General features: G+C 48.6%; 1 protein-coding gene and 1 long non-coding RNA gene across 5 annotated transcripts in view; both read right to left on the minus strand.

The window, feature by feature from the left end:
• Window positions 1-20,399, minus strand: part of DPYSL2 (dihydropyrimidinase like 2) — a 138,200-nt gene that overhangs the window by 65,228 nt on the left and 52,573 nt on the right. Inside the window, exons 1-3 of one of the 3 annotated variants that reach the window (XM_072796203.1) lie at window positions 8,439-8,872; window positions 4,876-4,964; window positions 2,836-3,020 (exon numbers count right to left, since the gene is read on the minus strand). In XM_072796203.1, coding sequence (XP_072652304.1) covers window positions 2,836-3,020; window positions 4,876-4,964; window positions 8,439-8,477 — 313 coding nt within the window. In that variant the 5' untranslated portion in view covers window positions 8,478-8,872. Of the gene's footprint in view, window positions 1-2,835; window positions 3,021-4,875; window positions 4,965-8,046; window positions 8,116-8,438; window positions 8,873-20,399 lie in introns of those variants that run through there. The other 2 variants (XM_072796204.1, XM_072796202.1) reach the window with 2 other exon arrangements.
• Window positions 4,978-8,036, minus strand: LOC140615989 (uncharacterized). Of its 2 annotated transcripts, XR_012016505.1 has the most exons (3): window positions 7,812-8,036; window positions 6,571-6,611; window positions 4,978-5,988 (listed from the first exon to the last, which is right to left on the minus strand). It is a non-coding gene; the product is annotated as an uncharacterized lncRNA (long non-coding RNA). The 2 variants fall into 2 exon arrangements; XR_012016504.1 differs by lacking the exon at window positions 4,978-5,988 and having other exon boundaries at window positions 6,149-6,611.

Here is a 20,399-nt window from a genome sequence, read left to right on the forward strand (position 1 = left end):
TTGATGGCAATAATATTATTTTCTGCTGCTGACGCGTCACCTCCATTTTTAAACTTGGACTGCTCTGCTACATTTGCACCTTGGGCAGTGCCGGTTCAGACGGACCTGAGGAGCACACAGCAAAGGGCATGTGCTTGTAGCAATGCGGGAAGATGGGAGCAAGGGGGTGTGGGCAGTGGCGCACTGATTTACTTCGATGGCCTGTTCCTCCGAGTTTTCACCCAAGTGCCCTAAGCATTTCCTTTTGGCCTCAATACTCACTGAAGAAGCTACAGTCTCCATGAAGGAGCAGGTCAAAGGTACCAACAAAGTCATATCAAGCTAGCTCTCCCTCTTTGCAAAATAGTCTCCGCAAAGTGCCCGTGCCGGGCGCTCACTGGAAGCAATGCAGAATGCATGACCAGCAAGCAGAAAAAATCCTGATTTCCTCAAACCCGTATTATTACCACTTACATCTTGAGGGAAGGGCAGGCCAGTGGGAATTATATAGACGTCAATAACCGTGGGTGGTTATTTGTAAGGAATATTTTTATCAGGCTATAAAAGCAGTGGAGTTTGGGATGTGACAACTCCAACCATATCCCCACCACTGCTGATTACTTTCACTCTTTGAGGTTTGCTCATTGAATTCCCCTACTCTTTGGCCTAACTGACTGCATCACAAACCCTACATTAAAACATGATCGCAGGACACCTGGGTGGCTCGGCGGTTGGCGGCGGTTGGCGTATGCCTTTGGCTCAGGGCGTAACCCCAAGATCCAGGACCAAGTACCACATTGGGCTCCTTTGCAGGGAGCCTCCTTCTCCCTCTGCTTGTGCCTCTGCCCCTCTCTGTGTCTCTCATCAATAAATAGATAAAAACTTTATTAAGAAAAAAAAAGAAAGAAAATGAGGCCAAAGAATGGGTCACTGGTCACATGTAAGGAGTGGAAGGCACATTCAAGGACACAAGAGTGGAGAAAACAGAATGATGGGGTCTTTCAAGTAAGTCTGAGAGAAAACAGTTTTTATGCATCTGCTGAGCAAAGTGCATTTGATCAAAGGCAAACGGTCTCTGAGCTCAGTGAATCAGCAGGTGTGGGGAGCTGAGAGGGATATCCAGGGTCATATGGTGCATATTCTTCATTGTGCACATTGAGCAGCCCCGCTAAGTGAGGTGACTGGCCCACAGTCACACAGCAAGTTAATGCTGGAGGGAGACCAGAACACCAGACTCCTGGTTAGCAGCCTCTCCCCCGTGGAGGGCTCCTGCCCAGCAATCCCTCCAATGAGACATCCCTGACTACTCGCTCAGGAATATTATTTGTGGCTTATTAACACTCTGTGACCAATGTGGGGGCCTACAGGGCCCTCATGTGAACTCTAGACGGAGACAGGTTATAACCTGCAGGCTTATACCCAAGCAGCCTGTGCTCCTCAAAGCTCTAATGTGGCTCTGCAGCCGGCTCTGGAGGATAGGTAGCAATGCCCACCAGTACCAAGTGAGTCCTAACAGATACCATGGACAAAATGGCAGCCTTCTCCAGGTTAGGGTCCTGAGGTGTGTGTGGAGGATCACCCCCACCTTGAGTAGCCCCACTGGGTTAGAAGGTGATGTGCGCCGCAAAAAAATAAAAAATAAAAAAAAAAAGAGAGGTAACAAGGCTTAAATCTGCAGGCTGTGTCATTGGAAAGCTGAACAGGAGAGAACGTTCCCTAATCCTTCAATCATTCTGAAGACCAGGACTCACAGAAGACCAGGGACATGCAATTTAAAATGCAAGGGAGGATCAGACGAAGAGGGGAAGGCAAGGCAATGTTTCCCTGGGCAGTAGGATTAAAAAAAAAGGAAGCTGAGACCCTGAAGTTGTAAGGGGAAAAGACCACTATTCTGAAAAACAAGCAGTAGGTTTCTCTAAAGTATAAAAACAGCTGAGTTCTTTCTACTTTGACCCTCTTCTGAATTGAACTGTAAGTTTTAAAGACTATGTATTTACCTTCGCTCTCATATAAACTTTTTTTTTTTTTTAACCTATGTGTCTGATGGACCGCTGTGTGTGTAGGCCCACCTTCTCAAAGACAAAATAAGATCTGTCACAGGGACATCAAGAGACACATTGGAAACTGACATTCTACAAGCAAATTCTTAACATGTGTGCTATGACTCCAAGAAATAACACTTTAGATTCAGCTGAATGGAAAGCATGAATTCTTTGGAGCAACGCATGAAGGATACCCAGCTGTTAGTGCCAGCAATTTTCATATCTAAATGACACTTAATGATATCTGTGGCTCCCTCTCCAAGCAGGACCACCCAATTTCATTTATGTCAAAGCCAGGCCAGGATATATTCCTCCCATTTGATTTTCTTAGCAGTGGAATAGAGAGGTTCAGCCTTCCACATTTCATTTATGACACCCCATCCTCATCCCAGGAAGAGGCACCCTCAGGAATTCTTTAAAAATGAAATTTCAAATACTTTGGAGCAAAGACTCAAAACTGAGAGCTTTGACAATTGCTCCCAACGCTGTGTGTTTAAAGTGACCACCATCAAATCACATTTTCAGGTTAAGGAAGACAAAAATTCCAGAGGTGGAAGCAAGAAGCCATTCCTTCTACCCTACCACAATTCTCTAGAACCATATTCTCAAGTTCAACTGGATGACTCCAAGTCAGACAGAAAATGAGGACAAGGACACAAGACAAATGGTTGGCCCACTCCCACCCACTTCTGAGGTAAATCAATCCCCTGCTCAGTCCAGCAACTTTTTGAAGGAAAGAATCAAACAACAAAGACTCATTTTCAAATAATAATGGCTCCCAAGCTCTAAGATTATTATTTTTAAGCTATCTTACTGATCATGGTGGTTCCCCCAGCCAGGGCTGCCTTGGTGCCTTGAAAGAAGTCATCAGCGGAGGTCATTCCTTGGTCAGGCATCTGGAAGCGGGTATGGACATCAATCCCTCCAGGGATCACCATCCTAGAATGGGCTTCAATGGTCTTCACCCCTCCTGGCACAATCAGGTTTTCCCCTATTTGCCTAAATAAACAGGATGGATGATAACAGTTGTCAATAAACCATCCCTGAACCAAATGGCATCTGACAGGACATTTCACAAAGCCATATACTATCCTTCCCTAGGTTCTGCAGACTTTTTGGATTACTGTTCATATTCATATTATGTGTGCTTCCCCAGTCCCTACTCCCAACTAAGAGGCAAAGCAGAGCATACTAGAAAACAAAAAAAATTTTTTTTTAGAAAACAAAATTTAAATAAAGTACCAGAAGCCCTGATTGAAGAGGTTTAATTGCCAAAAAACCCCTAAGATCAAATGATAACAAGGCCCCAAGATATTTATATAAAAGGCCCCAACACTTTCTCTGTAACACATATACCTGAACTAATTATCAAATAGCAATTCTCTCCACACCTGGTTATACTTTACATTTATTTTCAACCCCGAGAAAACAGGGGTGGAAAAGTTAGCAGTAGAACAAAGGGGGGGGAAAAGGAACATAATGATTACAACTATTTAAAAATTTGGAAGCAGGGTGCCTGGGTGGCTCAGTGGTTGAGCGTCTGCCTTTGGCTCAGGGCATGATCCTGGGGTCCTGGGATCAAGTCCTACATCAGGCTCCCTGCAGGGAGCCTGCTTCTCCCTCTATCTGTCTCTGCCTCTCTCTGTCTCTCGTGAATAAATAAAATCTTAAAAAAAAAAAAAAATTTGGAAGCACGTGCTCAGTTACTCAGATACTAAGGACAGAACAACTAATATTATGTTGGGGGACATGGATTTGTTTCCAATTTTTAAAAAACATCTGGGCTACATCTCGCTACTAGTTTTTTCAGAAGGAAAAAGTAATCAAGGAGGAGATGATAAAGTTCTGAAACAAATCAGTGTTGACTAAAAATAGGACACAGGCTTGCTCACTTCTAGGCCAGTATCATGCTGCCTTCTAATTGGGGGAAAATGGAACATGAAAGTCATGGTATTTGAGAGCCTGGAGCGGAGAATGTCACAAGCAAACACACATGGAGAAAACATTAAATGTGGAAATGTTAAGACCTATTTTAGGTTCATAAATCAGGGTGTGAGTTTCCAGGCAACAGACATATCCACTTCAGTTTTCCACTCCTCCAAACTGGTTTGCTGCTAGCACTTGATGAATGCTGCTTATTTAAAAGATGTCATATGCTACAGTGTTTGTCTTTAAACAGATGCGCTCCTTCTCCAGGGCCCTGTGAGCTGCCCCAGTGAGGAGGGCAGGAGGCTACTGGTATATACTCAATAGACTCAGCTCACTTAACCCTCTGTCCGTTCTCCTCTGCCACACAATATACAATAAGCACAAGGGCAGTCTTCTTTGTGCTTGTTGCCACTTACAGAATGAAACCCAAAATTCCCTCAGGATGAAGCAGTACTTTGTGTGTTACTTGGTAATCAATTTGGTGTCCTTTGGCCCCACCAACTTGGATTCTTAATTAAGAAAGCAGATGTGTTATCTTCAGAGAAGAGGCTGTACACCACGTTTGTGTCTTCGATGGGGCAATCGACTGAAACAACTACGTTCTAGGAAAACCTTTAATGTATTCAATAGATCATGAACCAAGTATTTGAACTGGCAACCAGAGGACATTGTGTCACCTCGGTGAAAATAGTAAATTACATAACACATAAGGAAATGGGTGTGCATTTAACTGTGGCTCTGAATTCCCTAAATCTGAGTTTTCAAATTCACTAATTACCACCAATCAAAATGAGCTTAAACAGATCCTAAGTTAGTAAGCCTTTGAAGTCCTTATTAAAGTTTGATGCTACAAATGTGAATTGCAGGTACTGCTTAGGAATACTGGAAAGTACACAAATTTGTCTATATGATGAATTACACTTACTTGATCAACCCATCTTCCATGTATATGTCTGCATAGAATGACTGGTCATCATTAACAATTTTACCTCCTTTGATCAGAAGACGATCACTCTGAAATAAAGAAGTAATAAAGTCACAATTCACACGTGATCTATGAGAAACACTGGTAATGAGACAATGAGCTAAGGACGTATTTTTCACTATTCAAAAGAGACGCTCAAAATATGTCAATTTTGGAAAAGCTTTAGGGACAAAGGTGAACCTGATGTGACAACTTATTCATCACTTGATGAGTCAAACACTGGCAAAAGCTCAAAGCTTATCCTAGGTTTACAAACAAAACAAAACCAAAAAAAAAAAAACCATCCCTTTCCAGTGAAAGAAAAGAGAAAGAAAATGAAAGAACAATCTCCCTTTGAAGAGCTGTGGAAACATTTCAGATAAAGAAGACAATATTTTTTTAAACGGCTTTAGGTTAAACGTCATTAAAAAAAAAAAAAATATATATATATATATATATACACACCCACATGTAGGGAAGTCAATTCTTGGCAAGTTTCGTGTCGGGGAAAAATTAACCAAGTCTGTTGTCATGGGATACTCTACACAAACACACTTGATTCGACCACTGCAAAGTTTCATTTCAATATGTTCTGTATATTCACTTTTTATCTTTGAGGTAAATCACAGAGATTGTAACAGAGAGGAAAAAATACTTCAAACATACACTACTTTCACTACTAAGCTGTTAAGAAAAAGGTAGAGTTTTGTGATCAAGTAGATGAACTGGCAAGTTCCAAAATCTACGTTGTTGATGCACTTATATTTTATATTTAATTGGTGCAAAATACGTTCATGTGTATATATATGACAAGCAGCACATGAAGGCCACAAATACAACAGAAATATTACATTATGACTCATCTCTATCCCAAATGCTGTTGACAGAATGAGATTATTAACGGTCTGTGTTCAGTGGATATGCACCTGTGTTCTTCCAGACTCAGTTACCAGCTGAACCACAGACTGCTCTTTTAATATACAAAACATTTCAGAAGATGACATTCACTTTGATAATGGCTAACTTAAAATCCAGTTACAAATCAATATTCTTACTGTTATTTATATTCAGCACCTATCAAAAAAAAAAAAAGAAAATTATAACCAATCCTTAAAAAAATATAGGGGATGAGAGGTAAAAATATAAATTACATAAATAAGTAATAAAAAATATGTAAGCTGCTAGGTACCTAGGGAAAAAGATACTTTTACATATGAATGCAGACACAGCCAAGTATGGAAAGTATTTATTTTATTTTCTTACTGAAAAACAGTAAGATCCTTTTAATTTTGTACATGGTAGGGTCCTTCATCCTGCTATAGACTTCAGGAAGTTGAACGGGAATGAACAGTCAACAATAATTCTGGCACTTGTACAAGGTAAATGTAAAGATCTTTACAAAATCCTGCCATGTACCCAAGTCACCAAAGCCTCAAAACACATCTGTGAGGTGGGTGGGGCCAGATTTTCATTCCTAGGACCATAAGCAAACTGAGGCTGAGAGGTTAAGCCACTTGCTCAAGGTCACCTGATCCAGGGTACTTTTCTCTGTCTATAAGGATCCCCCAGCCCCCTAGTCTCCATCCAGCTCCTGGCCTCAGGAAGCATGAAGCAGCCCTGCCCTTCACAACTAGCTCCCCTAGTCACTGCCATTACCTGTCCCAGCTAACACTGCGAATCCTGGAGCCAATATCATGCTAAGGAAAAAAAAAAAAAAAGAGACATCACAGCCCCGTCCACCCTAGTGCCTTCCAGAAGGCTTCTTACATAAGATGCTGGCCATGATGATGGAGGGAGGGAAACCATGCTATAGGTCCTAAGATAATAAAAACAGATTTTAAGCGTAGAGGGGGCGCTCTTAAAAAAAAAAAAAAAAAAGGAATAAATAAGGTCTCGATTGTTTGCTTTTTAAATGTGTTTCTCTCCACCCCGTCAAAATGAAACTGCCTTTTGCATTCAAGAAGACAGCAAATTACTTAAAGCTTTGCAGCAAATCTGCTCCCCACCCATCCCCACTCCCCAGACTCCTTCCTCCAGAGCAGGGAACACACAATGTTGCATCCCCCTGAGCCCAGCCCTTTCGGATCCTGAGTCTTTGGCCTTCGAGAAAAAGCTAGTACCCACCCTCGCCTAGCACAGCCTGGCTCATCCCATCCAGTCCTCCGAGCACACGCCCCCTCCCCTGTGCATTTGTTTCCACGTCTCCCTCCTGCGGATGGGTGTGCCCTTGTGCATCCAGAGGAAGCCGGGGTGTCCGTGGCTGAGGAGGAAACCAGAGCCAAAGCGCGCCCTCCCATCCAGCCCTCAGCACCTCTTGAGTTCACCAGGATTCTTCGGTCTCTGCCCAGCCGCCAGCCGGCCAATTCCAACTGCACATCATTATATAACAATGAATTGCCCTCGCGTTCCTCCCTCCCCGGGATTTTATTCGGGGCTGCAGAGAGCCAGGACTGGGGAGGGGGTGGGGGGGGGCAGGAGAGCTTTGGTGAAAGCAAGAACCCGCGGTTCATCGCTGCAGCACCGCAAATTCGCCGCGTCGATGCTTTTTCTCGCGATTTGCACACGAGCAGCCCGAGGCCCAGGGCCGCGCCGACACCTCGGCCGCTGCGATCATTGTGTGGCCGAGGCCGGGCCGGGCCATCTGCTTGCTCCGCGCGTCGCGCAGCGCCATTAGCTCTGCAGCCGGCTCGGCGCTGTCCCCAGCGCCCACCCTCCCAGCCCGCTTTGTGTGCGCCTCTTCGGCTGCAGAAGAGGCAGAAAGACGCCCAGAAAGCGAGCCCAGAGCCCCGCCGGGGTCCCCCCCCCGACACCGTGGGCGAGGGGGCCGAGAGGGCCACCCAAACCCAGTCCCTGATCAACAAAAAGCCCACGCCTGACCCCCCCCCCCGCCCCCGCACCCTGGTCTGCTCATCACCGCGTCCCTGTTTTTCCTTCCCCTTTCCACATCATCCTGGTCCTCCCTGCCCTTTCCAGCATCCCCCTGCTGTCATGACGCCTCGGGGCTGAAGCCCGAGGAAAGCTCCAGAAAGCCTTTACGGTGGGGGCGGGAGACACAGGGAGAATCCATATCTCCATCCTCCACCACCCCCCCCTCCACCACCTCCCCATCCAGCTCCCGGAGCCCAGCCTCACAGCACGCAGCCCGGAGAACAATATCCGAGCTTCCAGCACGCATATTCAATCTGGCATCCATTTGCTTACACCCCGCAGGCCGGCACTGCAGCATCTCGGACTGACAATAAAAGGATACGGAGGCTCCGGCGCGCTACCCAAGACGTCCTTTCATGCACTTACGCTCCCATTTTAATGCCTTACAAATCATGGAGCTTACAATTCCATGTGATTGCATCTCCCACCACCACCACCATCGCCTTCTTTAGCAAAAGGGGGGGGGGGGAGAAAAAAAGAAAAGTTGGGTTCCTCTTCCTCCCCCTCCTTTAAAAAAAAAAAAAACAAAACCCTTAAATGTTCTTTGCCACAAAAGGTTGCTGGCCGATCGCAGATTTCCCAAGTACCAAACTCACCGTGATGCGTGGAATATTTTTCTTCCCCTGATAAGACATCTCTCTGTCTCTCGGTTAAAAAAATAATAACAATAATTTCAAGAGGACAGCTTTAAAGCCAAAATTGCCAGGAAAGAGATGGTATTTTTTTCTTTTTTTTTTTTTTCTTTTCTTTTTTTTTTTTTTTTTTTTTTGCAGCCCTGGAAAAGGTGCAACCGCTTCGCTTAGCCGGTCTTGCTGATTGCAGATTTCAGGAACGTTAAGGGATAAATGCAATCCTCTGTCTCTCTTCCTCTGCTCCAACACAGCCCCAGCTAGGGCGGAAAAAAAAGAAAGAGAGAGAGAGAACAGGAGGGAAGGGGTGGAAATAAACTACAGCAATAAAAGCCTCGGTTCAAGTCGGCCACCGCGGCGCATGCGCCGCCAGCCACTCCCTTTCCTCTCAGGCAAAAGCCATCCGCTTCGAGAGAGACGCGCCCTGATTGGCCACAGGCGTGGGAGATGCAAATGAGCGCCGGCGGGGAGGGGGCGGCGCGAGAGCGCGAACGCCGCAGTGTGGCTCCGAGGGCGGCGGTCGGGGCGTGCGCCCGAGCGGGGAGCGCGCCGTTCGCGCCCTTTCTGTAGGCCGGGGCGCCGGGGCCGGGGCCGGGGCCGGGGCTGGCAGCCGCCCACACGCAGCCTCGGCGGCTCAAGGACAATGGAGGGGCGGCCCTGGCCGGCCGGGGCAGCCCAGCCCGGAGACGGCGGGCTCCGCTGCAGCCGTGCGGCACGCACCCGCTCGCGCGCGCCCCGCTGGATGCCCGCCCGCGCGCCAATCCGCGGAGGCCGCCGCTGCAGCCCCGCGTGGGGTGACTGCGCCGAGCCAATGGCTTTGCTGGCGGCGAGCGCGCGACTGCACCGCCGGCCGGCGCCGCGCAGCCCGGGAGGGGCGCCCGGGCCCTCCTCCCGCCGCCTTCGCCCTTCGCGAAGGCTCGCTCGGCCCCCGCCCAGGCGTCGACGGGGAATTGGGGTGGCGGCGGGCGGAGGGGAGGGGAGGGGAGGGGAGCGGCGCGGGGAGGGCCCGCCCGGGCCCGGGAGAGGGGCGGCTGGCCGCGGGGGCGCGCGGGCCTGGCGGCGGCTGCAGACGCCCAAGCCCTTAGTGCTGCGAGCGGGGAGGGAGGCCGCGCTGCAGCTGGGAGAGCGATGGGAGGGACGGGACACACCCCGCCCTGAAAGCCCTTTTCTGTGCGCCCCCCGCGCCCCCGCAGGTTGAGGTCGAGGCCCAGCCTAGGGCCCAGCTCTCCCGAGCAGTCCCGCCCACGCCCATTTGGGGGATTACAGGGGCGCATTCCACCCCGGGGCCTGCAGATCTGTTGAAAAACTCGCGATCCGAGTGCCGTAGACGGGGCCTCCGCATCATACAATGGGACAGAAAGAGGAGATGGGGAAAGCAGGAGGAGCGGAAGATCTTACATTCCCCCCCCCCCCAAGAAGGGGAAACTGAGTCAGGCAGAAACCCTCCGGAATCCGAGTTAAAAACATAGGCGACTCTTTGCCTCCCCGCTCAGAGGTGCTAGTCGCGATTTAAACTGCGTTCAAGGCCTCTCTTCTTGGCGCCAGCAGTTGAACAGGCCTGGAAGCGCCACCCACCCACCCACCCGCTTTGCTGGTCCTAATAGCGCACTAGCGCTCTTCCTGCAGAATCCCGGTAGGAGAAATGAGCCGGTCCACTTGATCCAGAACAATCTCCCAGGGGGTCATCTCTTTGGAGATACTGCCCAAGCAGGTACAATGACTAGAAACATCTAGACAGGCTCATGGCTTTGGGTTTCTCTGCTTCAGATCAAACAATAGATAGAATCCTTCCATAATCTAGGCCATCAGGCAGCCGTGGGAAAAAAAAAAAAAAAGGAATCTATTTAATTGGCTCATACCTGCTCAGCAAAGATTAGCCAGATAAATACAAAATAATCCTGGGGCTACTGTGGCCCCGCATTCCAATGTCTTTCTGCATGTGGCTGCTTTGGATGATTGTCCAGAAGGTGTAAGACTGGACTCTTCAACTCCTTTTCTGGTAAATTCTAAAGTCCCAGAAGGGAGCTGTGGGGGCATGCAGCAAGCTTCAGAGCTGGTTAATTCATTCAAGTTCCAATTAGCTGTGCATCTTGAAAACAAAGTAGAAGCACTCCCCCCTCCGACTATGTGATGTGCTAAGAGCAAAATGACAATGTCAGCAGGTATTAGTGTCAGCCTGTAAGGGTTAAAGTCACAAGTCTGAGAAAGCTAAAATGTGCCCTCCTACCAGGGAAAGCCAACTGTAGGTTCCAACCCGGGCAGGGGCAAGTGTTCTATTAGATCATGAGTAAAATACCACTAAGCAAGCAAGCAAATAATGAGATTCAAATTAATTTAAAACAGATTGAATTCTAATTAAGTTGTTTGTTAATATATTCTTGTTAAATTTTCCTGCTCCTGAACGGTTTGATCTTAACAGGTTTAACTATATCTTGTTATTTACTAATTTGCCATTGAATAGTTTGTTTTGTAATAAAAGCTTTAAAAAATATATTTATTTCAGAGAGAGAGGAGGGGGAGAGGGAGAGAGAATCCCAAGCAGACTCCCTGCTGAACGCAGAGCCCCATGCTGGGCTCAATCCCAGGACCTGGAGACCATGACCTGAGCAGCAGCCAAGAGTCAGGACGCTCAACAGAATGAGCCACCCAGGCGCCTCTGTAATAAAAGCTTTTATGTCAGTCTTATTTGCATCAGCCTTATTTCTGGAGCCATCGATACGAGGTTCTTAGTCCATGATGATGGACATTTCCACTCCTACATATCCAAAGCTTTAGGGTTTAAATTCATTAGTTTAACTAGGGCCTAAGGGTATTTAGCACAAAGAAGATACCGAATAGTCTTAATTGGTCAAGGAACTGTCTGCAATCCGAGTTTCTTGCCAGGCTTCCTGCTCAGTGTGTTGCAGAAAAATAAAGGGGGCAGGGAAGCATTTTCCACCCACTCTGCACTGACAGACCTATATAATATACACTGGTTTTTTTTCATATTGTCTTTAGACACTTGATGAAAATTCCTGTCAGGTTACAAATCGTTCTCCCCAAACCAAATATTTTAGTCTGTTCTTGGGCAGGATTTTTCTAGACTTTTAAGGAATTCAGTGCATATCAAACATGAAAAAAAGAGCAGACTACCCAGGTTCTGTATCAGTCTCTGACCACAGCCTTCAGCTAGACAGAGGTCTCTTGACACCCATGCCTCCCTCCCTACGCTCACATGGGGTACATGCAGACGTGGACCAATATACACGCTGCCCCTCGAGGCCATGTGCCTTCTCAAATCTGTGCCCTGCCCTATGTTGTTCCCTTAACCTCCCTCCCTCTTCCCTCAACCCTCCCTCCAAAAGTGAGCTTAAAGTTCACCACCTCCGAGAAGTCCACCTCCCTGCTGCCTCCTGTGGTATTAACCTCCTGTGTTCACCGCCACTGGGACCTGCATCCTCCCATATTGTTTTTTTTTAATTTTTATTTATTTATGATAGTCACACAGAGAGAGAGAGAGAGAGAGAGGCAGAGACATAGGCAGAGGGAGAAGCGGGCTCCATGCACCGGGAGACCGATGTGGGATTCGATCCCGGGTCTCCAGGATCGCGCCCTGGGCCAAAGGCAGGCGCTAAACCGCTGCGCCACCCAGGGATCCCCATCCTCCCATATTGTGACTGTGCTTTTCTTCGATCCGAACAGGACTCCTAAAAGCTAAGAGCCTTGCATTTCTCTTTGTGCAGTGACCAACACACTGCCTGACCTGTGGCAGGGGCCCTCAATGTCTGATATACAGCTAAATGCTGTCGCTGCTATTCCAAGAGAAAAGAGTCCTTCCGTGTCACTGCCAGGGTGAGTTTGAATGTCAACAAAATCCCCCAACTCAGCCTTTCTCATAGCCCTGTTGCCTTGCTGGGTCTTCCTTCTCCCCCCTCAAGTTCCAGAAACTGCAGGAGAACCTTATTATAATGATGCAGCTCATTATTCCTGGTGTGGGCGTAGCTGCCTGAATTTTAAGCCAAGGATCCCCTAAGCAAAGCTGCCACATACCACCAAGCCTGATCAAATACAGGAGAGAGCATCCAGTTCAGAGCTCTAGAATCCTACAAGGCATCTCTGGTCATTTTCCACCACCCACCCCCGCCCCCCCACCGCCCCGAGCACCCGTTTCTCAGATCATTCTCTTCTCCACCCTTCCATTATTCTTTGTACGTGCCTGCCTGGAACCCTTTATCGTGTTCCACCACCTACCCTATACCACCCTCACCTATACCATGATGAGGTGAGCAGGATTTTCCTTCCCCTGAGAGTCTGAGCTCACATAGACTGGGAACTCTTAAGACTTCTTCATGTCTTACCCTTTACAGGGCCTGACAGGGTGGTGGTGCCACCCTGGTGGCACCTAGAGGTGGTGGTGGTGTCTAGAGGGATGGGCCACCAGGAGAGATGTATGAGTGATGGCATCCAGTCAGGATTTTTTTTTTTAAGATCTTCAAATCACCCAGCCTGCAGGGAACTGGGGGTGGGGACGTGAAGTCCCGTCAGCGGGGCACTGCAGGGTGACTGGGCTGTTTCCAGTTCCTCCACAGCCGTCTCAGACCAGGCCCACCACTTCTCTCGGTTTCATCTTCCCCCTTTGGGAGGCTGCAGTAGCCAGTTCTGCTTCTGCGGCCCCCCTGGGCCTCCCTCTGTGGAAGTGCGACATTCAGGATGTCACAGAGTAGGGAAGCCCCCCCAACATACATTTTGACCAGAAGAGCAGAGCCCAGACATGGCAAAGAAGAGAAATCCCCAAGTCCCCACATTGCTGCAGGACTGCCACCAAGAGCTACAGCCTCAGATGCAGTCTGCAGAGGAGGTTAAAATCAATGCAGTGGTAAAGAGAAAGTACCGGAATTCTTTCTTGCCAAAAACTAAGGGCACTGATGAGGCACTTGAGCTGGAAGTGATGCCTTCTTCCCTGCAGATGGAATCTGGCCATCTCTGTGAGCATAACCCTGAAGGGGTAGTCTGCAGAGGGACAGCCAACGGCTGGCCCGTCCAAGCCTTTCCAGTGGGTGCATCCTTTATCCAGGGCTGCAGACTGGTGACCCATGAGGGGTGGAAGTGACAGGCCCTCTGAGCCAGATGCTGCTTTTGCGAGCACTGGAAAGACTACTGGTCAGCTGGGGATGAAAGCACCCCGACTGAGTCCTAACTGGGTGAAGACAAGAGGCTCCTCTGTCCCAGTCCTCTCGGACACTGGGACACAGAGGAAAGCATGCACTTCAAATCTAGTAGCCTTCGGCTTTTTCTCCTCTGATGAGGCCTTCATGACCTACCTTGCACATCATCCTCCGTGTGACCACAGATCTTTCCTGGGGTCTTTTCTGCCCCAGCTGGAGACAGGCAGCAGCTTGCTTTGGCCGTCATGCCTGCGGCCCGCCCTCTGGTGGTGAATGAGGAGAGTGCGTTTTTGGGTCCCCTCCGTCCTCAACTCAGGATCAGCAAAGGGCCTGGTCCCAGGGTTCCTGGAGTGATTTTGCCTCTGCTTTGGAATCACCTGGGGCCCTAACTCAGCCCTCTTGATTTGAATCTCCAGAGATAAGTCCCAGTCTACCTCTGGCCAGGAGCCCACCACACCCTGCTTTTTAGAGAAAAGGAAGCTGGGAAAACATGGACTGGCTTGCACTCAGGTCTCAGGCCTACGCAGGACTTTTTCTCCTTCCCCAAAGTACAGGGATGGCCCTTCTCTTCACCCCATGGGGACATCTTATGAAAGAGTGGTAAATATTCCCTCTATCCTTCCACTTGATTGCCTCCTAGGAAAACACTCCTTATGCAGTCCTTAGGAGGCAATTCACATTTACTGAGCACCTATTGTAGTCTACGCAAAGCTTTTAAATACATCTTGTTTAATCCTCCCCAAAAATCTTACTAGGGAAGTCTTTGTATCCCTATTGTATAGGGAAGAGAATAAAACTCAAAGAAACCTTTTGTTCCAGGCCCAGGTGCGGGAGAGAGAGTGAGAGCAGGATGCTAACCCAGGCCCCTGCGACCCCCACAGCTCAAGGCGCTAGTTCTTTAAATGATAAAGTACTTTTCAGCAGAAACTAGTGCCCAGCTAGTGAAGGAGGTGGGTGTAGGAGGCCTGCTGGGTCTTTCTTTACCCCTTCCCAGTGCCCCCCTGCCACAACTGGCTCCAAGGACTTCTGCACTTCTTCCCCATTTCCCCTTGTCTCCAAATCAATTCTCCATCCCCCTTTCTTGAGTACCCAGCAGGATTCCGTTTCTGTCAGTTTCTGTCAGTTTCTGTCAGTTTCTGTCAGTTTCTCTCATTGGAAACATAATAGATCAACACCAAGGTTTCAATGAGCAATGAACCCTGAACAATGCTACCCCTGAGCTAAGAGGGCAAGGCCCCGATGGGCTTCCTGCCTAAAGGCCAGGCAAACTGTCCAGCTTGCCTGCTTTCCCAGCCTCATCCTGCCCTCCCTGCCTCTACAGCACCCCTGGTTCCTGCTGCTGCTGTGGTCCCCTCCACTTTTTCCATTCACTGCAGGGAGGGCTCCTTCTCACCAGTCAGTGCCCTCTTCTGGGACACTCTCCTTGACCCCTATGTGAAGTCAGCCCACATATTTGTTACCTTCCTTATCCTGGCAGCTGCCTAAGAGCAGCGATCAACAGTGGGAAGTATCTGGCGTGTTTGTTTACATCTGTATTTTGGAATCTCCCACTCGCATCTGCAGACTCCCTGAGCCACCTGGTTCCCAGCCCCACCATGCCAGTCCTCCAGCCCGGGGACCCAGGCCTCACCTTCCACCTCTGCCTCCCTGATGTGCACCTGCCACCCCACAAGTCCTCATTCACCCAAGTTTTTAAAATGCTAGATGGCAAGAATTCACCTCATTGGGTTGGGTCACAAGTGACCTGAGGACCAGCTACTTGTGGCAGCATGTGTAGATTTCTCTCCCCCTGGGACCTGGCCTTCAGGTACCCCGGGCCTGGCCTTCCCCAAGCACGACTCCACCAGCTTGGCCTGTGATAGCTGCAGGTGAGTCCCTTGGCCAAGCCTACGCTTTGGGCTTGGGCTGCAACACACTTAGGAAATAAAGCCCATCCTCGTCAGTCTGGGCCCTCTTTGGTTCAGAAGCTGTCAGTTCCACAGAAGGCTGTGACAACGTGTCAACCGGGTGTCCAGAGAGTCTAAACAATACGTCAGGAGCTTAAGTCTCTTAGAAGAATCAAAGACTGAGAATTACTAACTTATTCAAAAACATACTGTGTGCCTCTAGCCCGGTTGCTCACACAGGTCCCCTAGAGACCTCTTTGGGGGCGATTTATAAGCTTAGTCTGTGAATTCTTGGAAGTAGTCCATTTGGATACTGTAAAGATTTAAAGATTTGCTGGTTTTTCCCTTCATCAGATTGGTCTTCCGCTGCCCCCTCCACCCCCGCCCTCACTCCCCTCTCCCCTGCCAATCACAGGGCTCCAGCCCAAGAAAAACCAAAGGGTAATGGGGAGGCGAGCTCACAAGCTCCTCACAGGAGGAGCCCCCTGGGCTGTCAGGCCTTGCGCACGGTGAGGCCATGGGGTGAGGGGACACGCTGCTTCCCGGGCTCCAGAGAAGCCGTGCTCCTCTGCCCTGGGCCTGGGCCTCTGCAATGTCCCCTCACCAAAGACGGGGCACCATCCAACTTCTGAGCATGCCCGGCCTCCCTCTAGAAGCAGAACAAGATCCAATGGGACCAGGCAGATAAGGAAGTCATTGAAATTTACACCCATCACACATGTGGGCCTTTAAACCGGATTCTACATCCACGGGCCACGCTGACTTCGTGTAGCATGCACTCAAACCAGAAGAGGAGTCTGAGTGCCACAGGAGTTCCCTTCTCTTCCTCAGGAATTTAGGAATAAAGTTAAATTAGTAAAACAGCCCCTTTTAGGTGATTGGCTGGGACAGGAAGACAGTAATCCCGGGGGCCTAAGAGACTAAGAGCCACGGCCTCATTTGGGGTGTCACCATCTTTCCTGTGCTGAATTAAGGGCCCTGCTGCTTCTGGATCTTATGCTGTCCCAAATCAGTACTTCTCCCAACATGCAATCTGACCATGTTACTCTTCTTCAAATGCTTCCATGGCTCCATGATACCTGCATGACAAAGTCCGAAATCCCTAGCACTGTGTCCAGGCTTCTTGCATAGTTGGGCTTCTGCCTACTTCTCTCGCCTTCTTGAGCGCCGTCTGCATCCCTGTGCCGCATCCCTGGGCCACACCCCGTGCTCCAGCCACATCAAACTCTTCACCTTCCCTGGGTATGCCAGGCTGTTTGTAGCCTGTGTCTCTACTCATATTTCCACCTCTTCCAGCACCCCATCCCCTCCTTGACCTCTCACACCAACACCTCCTCTCTGCAGCACTCCACAATCACCTGGTAGAGCTGACCACTCCTGTTGTGCACCCCTGGGCCCTATAAAGACTCTTAGCAGAGGGCCTGAAACAGTTTGCTGTGTAATTTCTTTATGCACCCTTTCCTCCTTGACAAGAAGCATCTTGATGGCAGAAAACTATACTTTCTTTCTGCAGCATGAACCATAAGGCCATGCATACACACACAACACATTCTGAAAGAATGGATGGATGGGCAGGTGCATGGACAGATGGATGAATGGATGAATAGATGGGTGGGTGGATGGATAGATGGATGGGCAGATGGATGAATGGATGGATGAGTGGGTGATGGATGGATGGATGGATGGATGGATGAAGAATGAACAGATGAGTAAATGAATAAGCTCCCTGAACAAAAGTCCCAGTTATATAGTTACACAGGGACTTGAGTCTAAAATGATCTTCTAAGGCACAAAGCTCACAACCAGGCTTTGTCTTCAGCCCCTTCTGTTTACTTCAAGTTCCCAGGAAGACCAGTGGGTACTCTTGACAGCCATTCAGTCCTGCCAGAGAAGACTACAGAACTGCCACTTGGGCCTGGGTACCTCTGACTTGCTACCAGCACCACTGTGTACTCATGGATGGATTAGGCACTTTCTGGGAGATACTCTTCATGCTGCAGAAAAGTCAAGGATCAGCAGACATGTCTCCAGACACTTCTCCTTAATGCAAACGGGATAAGAGACCTTGAAGAAAGGACATCTTCACAATGCTGGCATCTCCCAGGGTGACAAATATCCTTGGTTGGTATGGGGGAATGTTCAGATAGGCAAAGGCAGGTTGAAGAAGTTTATACACTGTAGAATGTTCTTTCAATCCAGTACAAATATTCCTTATCCCTTATCCTTCCCCCTTCCACTATTTTTCATCTTTTTGTTTTGTTTTGTTTTGTTTTGTTTTGTTTTGTTTTGCTTTATTAAGTCATTTGGTCATTTTTGCCTACAAAGCACCAGAAGTAGTCATCATCTTGTGGACGACCAAGGATATCACTAAAACTGCAGGGGTCTGAATCCTAAACTTGTGACCCCTGGGAATCCAGTGGTTTAAGACTTTCCCTTTCAGCCCCTTTTGGGGTAAGACCAGAGCTGAGAAACAGCATGAGCCCCACACTTTCCTGAGTCCTCCCATCCTGAGGAGACTAGATCTGGGCATTCACAGGACAACCTCCAAATCAGATGGTGGAGAAGAAGCAGGGAAGAATAGATCAAAGCCATTGTAGTTTTAACTAGCAAGGCTACGGCAAAATGTAAGGCTGCAACATCATAATAAAAAAATAGAGCATGCAGTATCAGGACACTAGGCCATTCCTGGCTTAAGCTGGCCCCTCAGCTATGGATAGCCACAGCCAGGTGGCCAAAATGCAGCTTGCTTGCATCATTATTTCAAACCACTGAGGTTAATGCTCAGCATAGTTCTTACTGGGACAATCTGGAAGCTTCCCCCACTAGCTTGTGCAAGTTAATTTGGTGCTCAGGATGATAGCAATGAGCAGGTCAGTAGACCGTGGGCCAACCCCTCCTCTGCATCCATCATCTTTCTAGGATAGCAACCTGCCCAAACGCCTGGTTCTCCCTCTCCCGACAGTGGCAGGGACCTCCTGACAGTTTCCTCCATATTTAATGCATAAACCAAGTAGCTCTCCTGTGGCCATTGTGTCTGCCCACACCAACCAGCTAACACATCCCCAAGAGAGAGACAGTGTCGTTTGGAACATTACAGGCTGTGGCAATCATCAAAGCATGAGGAATAGGGTGACCCAAATGGCTTCAATTTCTTCCTACCAAAGCCACCAAGACAGAGGCTCCAGGGGAAGAACTGAACAAAATTCTTTGCTGGTCTTTGCATCATCTTAGAAGAACCCTCCAGGCATTAGTTTTCTCTGTATGATTATTATTCTCTTGCCTCATATTTTCTGCAGATACCAAGAGGACCAAAAAGATCTTTTGTCAAATGTTGGGGGCTTCCTTTCTATTCCTTGTCTCATTTTTTTCTCCTTTTCCCTTCCCATCAGGTTTATGAGGTTTGCCTCAAAGCCATTGTTAATGTCCATACCTGCACCCAATTCTATGAATGCCTCATGTTGTCAAGCACATTCTTCAGTTTCCAGACAAGTCCAAATGGGATGCAAGTGTTGCAAGGTGCCACAGTCAGGGTTGTGTATTAGGTGTTTTCCTCTGAGATGGGATTTATTTTGCAGCTAACAGTGGGTTCTTGTTCCACTCTCTTCAGTGATTGTTGCCTCCCCTCCCCCCACAGGTACCTTTGGAGGGTGGTGGGTCCTGGGAGTTGGAGATGGGTCCCAGGCCCCTCCCAGGTGCCATCAACCCCTATGGCCTGGGTCTTGCCTGGTTCTTGCTAGTTTACCTCTTGAGGATTGAAGTCCAGCCCTGCACCCAGCCCAGTGGATTCTAGGAACTGGGATCTGATATGCACAGAAGACCTCCCAAGAAATGGCAGGTCTCCTGCAGAATGGCTATTGTCTCCTTACCAGCTAGTGCTTCTTAGAGTGACCTACTCTTGAACCCCATCCCAGGGCTCTACTTAACTGATGGACCACTTGCCTTTGCACCTTGCCGATCCCCCTCACCCCCACCAGCCACTGCCACTGCTGCCCATTTTGCTTGACATGGGACTCACGAGAGCTGAACTGTTTGATTGACTGTACTTGCCTGACTAAAGCACCAGTCCCAATCTCTGCCTGACAGTCACCTTCCTTACATATCCACTCTGGCGTAGGAGGACCTAGCCTATGGCATAGGAGGACCCTAGGGAAAGGATCACCACCCTTCCCATGGGAGAAACCAAGTCTTCCACCTGAAAGGTGTTAAGATGTGATACCTTCTCCCCCCCCCCCCCGCCCACAGGATGTGTATCTCATCTTGTACATTCAGAGTGCAGTGGATAGAGCCAAGTTGGAGTGGAGGAGTCTACATCCATCTGACACCATCAAATCTCCATAACTCACCAAAGTTGCAGCCCAGAGATGGGAATTACACTTGTGTATGAGACAACAGGAAACTCTGTGAGTCTTTCCTCTGACCCCCATCTTGGCTGTGTGACAACACCTAATTCATCAAGATAGACAAAATATAACAAATGTCTAATAAAAGGAATGATTTGTGACATGATACAACCTTTCATGTGCCTTCCATCCAGGGAGCTGTGCCTTGTAAAAGAACTTTCTTCCATGAGTGTAATGTTCTATATCTATTCTGTCCAACACAGTAGTCACTACCCCCACCCCCACCCATGGTTGTGTAGTATTCCAAACACAGTTAGTGTGATGCTGTGGTGGGGGGGGGGAAACCTCAATTTTTAGTTTATTTCATTTAAACCAATTTTAACTTAAATAGCTCCTTGTAGGTATTGCATTGGGTTGTGCAGATCCCGAAGCCAAGGCTTGTAGCTGGCCTTAAGTGTTGGAGAATATGCAAGGCACAATCTGGTAGCTCATAGGCCAGATCAGCCCAAAGACATATTTTGTTTCACCATACAGTGTTTTCAATGGATTTTTAATTTG

This window comes from Canis lupus, chromosome 24, assembly GCF_048164855.1.
Source record: "Canis lupus baileyi chromosome 24, mCanLup2.hap1, whole genome shotgun sequence".
Taxonomy (NCBI): domain Eukaryota; kingdom Metazoa; phylum Chordata; class Mammalia; order Carnivora; family Canidae; genus Canis; species Canis lupus.